Consider the following 9,261-nt stretch of genomic DNA (forward strand, 5'->3'; position numbering starts at 1 on the left):
TTATCTAAGCAGGAGACCAATTCCATTTTAGTAGTTTTTGAATTTCTGTATGTGAGTAATGAATTAGTTAATCCATTCTGGCTCCCATACTGTACTTGCAATGGTTTTATGACCCATGAAAATAAATCTTACTGCAAATAGAAAGTGACTCTGACTTAGTCTTAATTGTATCAAAATATTTGTATTCAAAGATTTCACATCACCATCAATACTACGTACGTATCTGGCTTGTTCTACAGTGCGAGCAAACATTTTTTTGGGTTACCTATATCGCTTAAAATTTGACTTGAGTAAGATTAATTAATAATGTACTTAATTTGAACAACCTCCATATAACATAAATGAAGAATTTAGTGAAGCTACACAACAATCACTTCCAACTACATAATTTAATGACATTAAATTTCAAGAGGATTGAAATTTTACAGAAATTTTAATAAATTTTTTATTCTGCAAATTTTCAACAAATTATAACAATCATTCTCACAAATGTCCCCTTAGCTCTCTCCTAAAATGAAGTAGGGATACTCAAACGAAATTTTGGGAAGAGCATTAACTTTTTGCCTCATGAATAACTCCAAACCATTATAGTCTATGTATTGGTGTTTTAAAGGTTGAAGATATCGTAAAATATAAGAAAGAGCAATCACTGTATCTGACCCAATAAAATTGAGGGGGCATTTATTTAATGGAACCAATTAAGATATGGACCTTTCACAAAATTATGGTGCAAAGTTAGTCTCAAATCGAGTTGCAATACCAATATATATGGTATTCAAATCATGTAGTCTGCATTACAATAAAATGTCTAAATTCAAAGTACCATGTAGGTGAAGATGAAGCCTTTGACTAAAGGGGGAAATTATTGGGTCAGATACGGTAATTTTAGAAAAGGGGCTTTTCTTGTAGATAAATATGGTATATACATATAACAGAAAAGTAAGTTTCATCTTATCATCGTTTTCTGTTTTTAAGCCTTTTCATGTGTTTGTATGGTCCAGCTCCTTTCCTCTTGGCTTCCTGAATTTCAACATACTTCCTCTTGTTAAACCTGTCCAGCAAAAAGCAAATAACAAAACAAAACCTCAGTATTTAAATAATGTACTAAATAACGTAGAAAAGCAAAACAAAACCTCAGTATTTAAATAATGTACTAAATAACTGTAGAAAAGCAAAACAAAACCTCAGTATTTAAATAATGTACTAAATAACTGTAGAAAAGCAAAACAAAACCTCAGTATTTAAATAATGTACTAAATAACTGTAGAAAAGCAAAACAAAACCTCAGTATTTAAATAATGTACTAAATAACTGTAGAAAAAGCAAAACAAAACCTCAGTATTTAAATAATGTACTAAATAACTGTAGAAAAGCAAAACAAAACCTCAGTATTTAAATAATGTACTAAATAACTGTAGAAAAGCAAAACAAAACCTCAGTATAAAAAATAATGTACTAAATAACTGTAGAAAAGCAAAACAAAACCTCAGTATTTAAATAATGTACTAAATAACTGTAGAAAAGCAAAACAAAACCTCAGTATTTAAATAATGTACTAAATAACTGTAGAAAAGCAAAACAAAATCTCAGTATTTAAATAATGTACTAATATAAATAACTGTAGAAAAGCAAAACAAAACCTCAGTATTTAAATAATGTACTAATATAAATAACTGTAGAAAAGCAAAACAAAACCTCAGTATTTAAATAATGTACTAATATAAATAACTGTAAAAAAAACAAAACCTCAGTATTTAAATAATGTACTAAATAACTGTAGAAAAGCAAAACAAAACCTCAGTATTTAAATAATGTACTAATATAAATAACTGTAGAAAAGCAAAACAAAACCTCAGTATTTAAATAATGTACTAATATAAATAACTGTAGAAAAGCAAAACAAAACCTCAGTATTTAAATAATGTACTAATATAAATAACTGTAGAAAAGCAAAACAAAACCTCAGTATTCAAATAATGTACTAAATAACTGTAGAAAAGCAATAAGACAAAAACAATGTCTGTTTTAAGATTATGATCTTCTTCCAAGATTTTGTAAAATCTACTGTATTTGGCACAACTAACGCCCTGAGGCACTTCAAAAATTGTAACATGGATGGGGGTCTCGATTATTAGGAAACCAAATAAAGCATATCATATGTCTTCCTCTCTTTGATATGCATTATTATAGGTGATTCACAATCGCTTTTGAAAGACAAGTTTATACACAACATGGATGTCATGATATATGGGATACAATGCTAATGTTTTAAGCATCACACAGTTGCAAAACAGTGTTTTTAATCCACGGGAAGGGAGTGTTTATATAACATCAACTCCTTCTGTAGAAGAAAAGAGGGGCGCTTATAAGGGGAATGGCACTAATTACCTCAAAAAATGGTATCAATTTTTCATCTAATTTACTTTTTAGTCATTTGTCCTGTCTACATGCATTACTACACATCTGATTTAAGTTATTAACAATCCTTACGTTCTAAATTCTGCATCTGCTAATAATTCATCCACCATAGTAGACTTTCTCTGCTTCTTTGGAATTCTGGAATGGTAGAAATCTACTGGACTCTCGATCACTTTTCCAAACTGCAATAAACATCAATCAACACAATTTATAAAACAAATTAAATCTTTATTCACATGACATATAAATAAATTGTTGTAACATCTTTTTGTGTATATTTTAGTACCAGATACATACAGATGTCAAAAAATGTAAATGTACTAAAACATTGTAAATTTCAAGGCCAAGAGAACATCGCAGTTTCAAGTATCCGTAACTTTTTAACACACTATTTCAAAAACAATGTTGTGTTCTAAGTAGTTATTATTGATGGTTTCAACTGTGACTTTTACACTTGCTTAGTACTAAGATAAAGTTAAATCACAATAATGGGTAATGAAAGACTTCCAGCCAACCTAAAGCCTAAAATATATTACTCAGTAATGAAGTAATAAGAGTTACCAGGTATATAGTAACTAACCCCCCCCTCCTCAAAGAAATTTTGAAAATTAAAAACAAAATTCCTTCTTATGCAACCTAGCCTATTCTTTTGTAATGTAACTGAAATATACATATATTGTTTTGGCTAAAGCAAATTTGTGACTGACCTGGAAGAATTTTGGCAGGGCTTTGATATCGTTGCTCTTGTAAAATCGTTTTGGGTCGAGAGCTCGCCTCATCTGCAGAACAGTCAAATCATTCTTCGCCTCGTCTGTCATCTCTGGTGCCTTCATGTCAAACCATCCTTTACCTTTTGTCATCTGTTTCTCTTTCTGTATAAGAACAAAATATAAATCAGATATTGAAAAGGGTAACGAAAAACAATCTTCTTCTTATCTATCTGTTTATACTGGCATAACAATATGTGTACTATAGCAATGTAAATATCGCAGTGGTTTATTTTCGCTAAATTCTATACGCCAGTGAAACTTTCAGAAACTCATTGACATAACTAAAAACAATAGCTAAAAGAATTAAAGGACTGAATGGACAGAAAAATTAACCTCCACTAATAAGAAAACCGTGATATATTGACCCCCACAAATCTAAAGCGCTATACAGTAATATATGATTCGTCTGATAATATTGAATAGATCAAGCAAATAATTATCTTTTGCATAAATATATCATAACTGGTCAAAAACCTGATATAATAGCTATAAAAGAGTAACAGAAAATTATTGTTCTATCTTTCTGATAAAAAAATTAAAATAGATTGTGTGGTAATTCCCTTCATTGAGATTGGAGAATAATGGCTTTTTAATTCTTTAAAATTCTTCTGGATCTTTGAAATACATATTAACTTTGTAACAGACATTGCAAAAAAAATGGCCGGACATTTGGACCGGTAAGGACTGTTGAGTAAGCAGGACCGAGCAAGATTTTGCTGGACCGAACATTAATGTGAATTTTTGAAGTAAACATAACTTCCTTCTATAAGTATCCAGGCAGCTGTTTTCATGATTATCTAATTCATCTTATGCAGTTTACATATTTGCAAGGTTCAGCACCTGCGTAATACTTCTGAGACACCATTTCTACCAACTTCCAGTACTCAACAATTGCCGGACAGTCAGTCCGGACCAGATTTTAAAATAGGTGATCAGAGTCAAATTTTGCTGGACATGTAAGTCGGACCACCAAATTTAGAGATGTCTGATGTAATATTATGTTATTCCGTCCTTGTACATATCAAAGAGGTTAGCTTCCTTGGTGGTTGGTATCCTTTGTGACGAGTACAATTCACGTTGCTTTCTCTGAAAAGTACGATGTTATGCTCGCAAACACATGACGTCACAATCAATACCTACCCACAAGGGCAGATAACTCTGTAATATGCAAATACAGAATATATATGAATAGATCCTACCTTTCTCTGTCTCTTGAGCTTTTGTAAACTTTCCTGATAGGGTGGCAATTCATACTTCTTTTCTATATCTGGCTGTAGAACACTTTTTTTCATTATCTAAAAGAATACATATAATAGTCCTGTTGTCATTGTGTTTCAGCTTCATCACATCATTTAAAACATTTAACTATAATGCATATACACAATGTATATAACTTACTCTTATAACAAGAGAGGTCACAGGTCAGCCTATTATATTGTTGAGTGTCTCGTTGTGCTATACCTCTAACGTTGTTGGAGCAATATATAACTGTATTATTATTAATGTATTTCATTTTTGTACCTTGTGCCAACATGTATTTTTCCGAACATGTAGCATCTCATTTAAGTAATTCATAAAACACTATGAAAGATATATTTAATCTGATGTAATGCAATGTAATATTGAAAACACATTAATTTGTTTCCTTTATCTTATTGTATTTTCTAATTGTTAACTCTACATTATGCGACCACATTTGCTACAAATGCTTTACATTTGTTAAAGGGACAGACTGCCATGAAAGTTCTGTCCATATGGTTAGAATTACTTCTTTGCTACATACTTCACTATCCTTGTCTGATCCTTGAATTAAATTCTGAATGGTTGATTTCTTTGTCTTCTTTACTGTAGAACGTGTTGGGTTCTTTAAATATGTATCATCTAAATTCACATTACTATGGATTTTTGATGATAATGTTACTCTGAAATGAAAAAGAAACAGTTTAAGGACATAAAATGTTTTCATTCAAAACTAAATTGTGTTTATGTTCATCACATGTACAGTTCTCATGTGACTCCACACATATGCTGGAAGATTTAAACACGTTTTATTACTTATAATTAATTAGTATATGTAATTATTACAATACATACAAGGAAGTTAAACATAATAATTTTGTTGTCTCTTTTTAATATTCGGCTGGTGTTTGGTGGTCCCGGGTTCGAATCCTGGTCTGACCACTACATTTTCTGCTCTCCTGTTACCTATTACAAAATTCGTGTCATACTTAAATACCCATGGTTGTAGTATATGGGTCTTGTACATTTCGAGGGCAAAGAATTTGAAAAAAAGGAGGAAGGAGTGTAGCAGATTGGACTGGGTCGATCATTCGGTAGAGCATTTGGCTAGAGTTCGTCGGTCTCAAGTATGAATCCTGGTCTGACTGCTACATTTTTTCCTCTCCTTTAAGTGCTACATAGTGTTACATACAAATGAAAAAAAAAACTTGATTAGAATTTTTGCCGAGTTTATTACAAGATTATCTTCCCTAGTTTGAAATTAACAAATTAGAAAAACGAAAAACAAAAGCTGGAAGACAAAATGCATCATTCAAATAGTTTAGAGATTAAATTAGTAGTCAGTCTATCTGTAATGTAAATACATAGGCCTAACCACATTTTACACGTAAAAATTTAAAAACAAACCATCCAATATTTACCGATCGTGTTTCTCTGTCTGCTTTCTACTGTCAGTATGGCTAGATTTCTCTGGGGAACTCACAGGTTTTGTCTTTATACTTTTGATTTTATCCAGTGCTTTTAATACCAGATCTTCCATTTCACTATCAGATGACGAAGATTCACCTGAAGACTCCATTTTTAATAACAAATTAAACAACACACACGTGTTTCTCTTGTGTGTCAATTTTGGACCGAAGAGCGCCGCGCATTTACTTCCTTAAAATGAAATATAGTTCTTTAAAATCAATAGTTTGTTTTAACTATTTGTCGAATTTTTAATACCAAACGTAGAAGTCGACATATATAAAAATATAATAATTAAGGTCCTCCGTTAGATGTCCAAATAAGACTGATCAATCAAATAATTTACTTACGCGGATTAATATATAAATGAAAGAAAAATCACGGGAGATAACTCAATAGCACTTCCTGATGACGAAATGAGAGTTGTTTACACATCGCTGTCAAGTGCACTAGCCATCTGTACATAGGAGACACATTTATACCGAATGAAAATGGTATTTATTTGAAACAAATGACGACTTATTGGTTGCGCCATGAAGTCCGAACATTCCGTGCCAATTGTCCTTTTATTCGTGATGTCTCTATTTCATGAAGTGACAGGACGTACAAGCACGACATTACGATGCGACTCTTTGCTCCTTGGCCAATACACATGTAGAGAACCCGAAATAGATGTAGAAACACAAAGTGCAAAGGGATGCAGAGAAAACAGGACTGTCCTTGTCCCTTGTATGCCAGCTGAAGAGATCAACTGTATCGGACTGGATGGACAAGCAATGACTTACAATGGAACAATAGTGGGATTCATGAAAGAAATGCCATGTAGATGGACAAATGGATATTCTTTTGAGACCTCTTTACTATTATCTATTTTTCTTGGAATGTTTGGAATTGACAGATTTTATCTTGGATACCCTGCCATTGGTTTACTGAAATTTTCAACTCTGGGATTTTTCTTCCTTGGACAGCTTGTGGACATTATATTGATTGCCACCCAAGTAGTCACGCCATCAGATGGGTCTGACTATGTTATTGACTACTATGGAGCAGGCTTAACAAAGATAATCATGGACCAATTCACATTTGTTAAACCTCCCGAGTCCTGATTTCTAAGCAAATATTATTTTCCTCAATGCAACACATCGATAGTTACTAAGATAACAGGCATGTCAAATTTATTTCCAATTTCGAAGTAACTTATGGATAGAATATTTTTTCGGATTTATTTCTGTAGTCTTATTGTACATATCCTTACTTTCTTGAAATCCAAAATAAATGCACGTCACATGCTAATGAGGTTGTAACTGTTCTTTGAAGGCAACAGACAAAACCATATATATATATATGTAACCCTGGTCAATACTAGCCGCAATATATCGCTCGGCTAGAGAGAACTTCTCTTTAGCTCGATCGGTTGAGCATCAGACTAGTAATCCAGAGGTCCCCAGTTTGATCCTTGGCAGAGGCAGGTATTAGGTAATAAATTTATTGTAAATCCTGCACCCTGTTCCATTGGCGCCTACGTAGGGACTCGGAAATGATACTTCACGATACCTGCAAAGGCATCGTTGTGACCCCTGGAAACTTGAGAACGAGTTGTTTAGAGAACTTCTCTTTAGCTCGATTGGTTGAGCGTCAGACTAGTAATCCAGAGGTCCCGAGTTCGATCCCTGGTAGAGGCACGTAATAAATTCACCACAATAGCAGTAACACATTATTTATCTTCAGCAGCAACATGACCCATAAAAGTCCACTGTGTTTCCACAAGGGTCAGTTGAAACTGGTTAATAAAAATTAAGAAGTAAAACAATTCTGCATATGCAATCTTGGGAAATTAAATTAACTCATATACATATATTCACACATACCATATATACATACATGCATTGTATATGTGTAATTTTAATAAAAGCCAATGAATTAATCCTTATAAGATTTCATACATAAGAAGGTTCATATATATCATAAGCACATTTTCTTAAAGATATTTTTTTACAATTTGTTGGCTAGGGTAGTATGAGATATTGACCTTCTTGAAGAGCTAATTTTGTTGTAATCATAATTGGTACATAGATAGTTCCACATATGTCACATGTATAGGAGACAACAAAACAACAACAAAATAACACAAACATAAACAACACCTTTTTTTTTAGCACAAGAAAAATATCTAGTTGCCCATAATATCAAAAAAAAAAAAAAACAAATGTTTGTTTTTCAGATATTTTTTATTTAAAAAAAAAAAAAAATAATAATAAAGTAGTTAAATAGTTAAGGGGAACCATTTTTGGGTAAATTCATTAACAGTGTTATTTTCAGTAGCCACTATTTTTTCAATTTGTTTTATTTTACAAAACTGTTTCTTACAGCTCTCAAAATTTGGTTGGGTCTTCCTGAAGCGACAGTTATAAATATGGTATTTGATTATTAATATCAAATGATTAATAACAGGTGGTCCGTTTTCACAAATAAATAGTATATCTCTTATTCCCAAATTTTCACCTATATGAATGTTGTTTTGGCTTATATTATTTAACCAACTTTTGAATTCTTTCCATATTTTGTCTACTTTGCCACAATAAAACAGTAAGTGTTCAATAGTCTCTGGAGAGTTCTTACAGAAGGTACATAAATCATCATCAACTACATTAATTTGATGTAAAAAAGTATTTGTAGTAAGAATTCTATGGAGAATTTTATATTGTAGATTTTGAATTCTTGTATCCATAGTCATCTTAAAACTAAGTGTATAAATTTTCCTCCAGTCTAATTCCTCATTTGGGTCTATATGAAGTTTTCCAATCCATTTGTGTTGCTTTTCAATAGGGAAGTGTTTATAACTTCTCAGAAGAGATTTATATACATATTTCAAATCTGTTAATTTCAAAATATTCTGAAATAAGTTTATAATTACATTGTTACCTGTTGCATTTTCTCTTCTCACCTTATCTAATTTATCTTTAGGTATCTTACCCACTAATGAGAAATACTGCAAAAAATTTAGCTGACTACATTTTATTTTAATATCATTAAAAGATAGGAATTCTAAGTTGTTATTTAAAATGTCTTTCACTGTTGTAATCCCTTCTCTTTCATATAAAATAAATTGTCTAAAGAGTGGCACAGGAACATAATTAAGAAGATCAGTTTCAAGAATAGGGGATAAATCATTACCTTTGTATTCTGCCCATGCTAGTGTAACATCTTTCCAAAACTTATTTGTAATATTCTTTGCTATTTCTTCAAGTTTCTCTTTCCCTAAGTTCCACATCCTTTCACCTCCAAACTTATTAAAAGTTCTCTTGGCTAGAGATTGCCAATCCCCATCTTCATTATAAATTCTTTTTATCCACTTAATTTTTAAATA

General features: G+C 31.7%; 2 protein-coding genes across 2 annotated transcripts; one reads left to right on the top strand and one right to left on the bottom strand.

Moving 5' to 3' along the window:
- Nucleotides 1-369: 369 nt before the first annotated feature.
- On the bottom strand, nucleotides 370-6,066 carry LOC138321498 (deoxynucleotidyltransferase terminal-interacting protein 2-like). The gene is made up of 6 exons (XM_069265228.1): nucleotides 5,849-6,066; nucleotides 4,972-5,110; nucleotides 4,388-4,483; nucleotides 3,126-3,290; nucleotides 2,491-2,600; nucleotides 370-1,051 (listed from the first exon to the last, which is right to left on the bottom strand). Exons 1-6 carry the CDS (start codon nucleotides 6,004-6,006, stop codon nucleotides 955-957), a joined length of 765 nt encoding a protein of 254 aa, XP_069121329.1. The 5' UTR covers nucleotides 6,007-6,066; the 3' UTR covers nucleotides 370-954.
- Nucleotides 6,067-6,276: 210 nt separating this feature from the next.
- On the top strand, nucleotides 6,277-7,198 carry LOC138321500 (TM2 domain-containing protein biscotti-like). The gene has a single exon (XM_069265229.1). It carries the CDS (start codon nucleotides 6,428-6,430, stop codon nucleotides 6,998-7,000), a length of 573 nt encoding a protein of 190 aa, XP_069121330.1. The 5' UTR covers nucleotides 6,277-6,427; the 3' UTR covers nucleotides 7,001-7,198.
- Nucleotides 7,199-9,261: the final 2,063 nt, after the last annotated feature.

The sequence above is a fragment of the Argopecten irradians genome, chromosome 4 (assembly GCF_041381155.1).
Source record: "Argopecten irradians isolate NY chromosome 4, Ai_NY, whole genome shotgun sequence".
NCBI classification, from domain to species: Eukaryota; Metazoa; Mollusca; class Bivalvia; order Pectinida; family Pectinidae; genus Argopecten; species Argopecten irradians.

Coding starts and splice junctions, on each gene's coding strand:
- LOC138321498 (XM_069265228.1), bottom strand. CDS start 6,006: ATGGAGTCTTCAGGTGAATCTTCGTCATCTGATAGTGAAATGGAAGAT. Junction 4,484..4,971: donor GATCAGACAAGGATAGTGAA/GTATGTAGCAAA, acceptor GTATTCTTTTAG/ATAATGAAAAAAAGTGTTCT. Junction 2,601..3,125: donor CCCTGCCAAAATTCTTCCAG/GTCAGTCACAAA, acceptor TGTTTATTGCAG/TTTGGAAAAGTGATCGAGAG.
- LOC138321500 (XM_069265229.1), top strand. CDS start 6,428: ATGAAGTCCGAACATTCCGTGCCAATTGTCCTTTTATTCGTGATGTCT.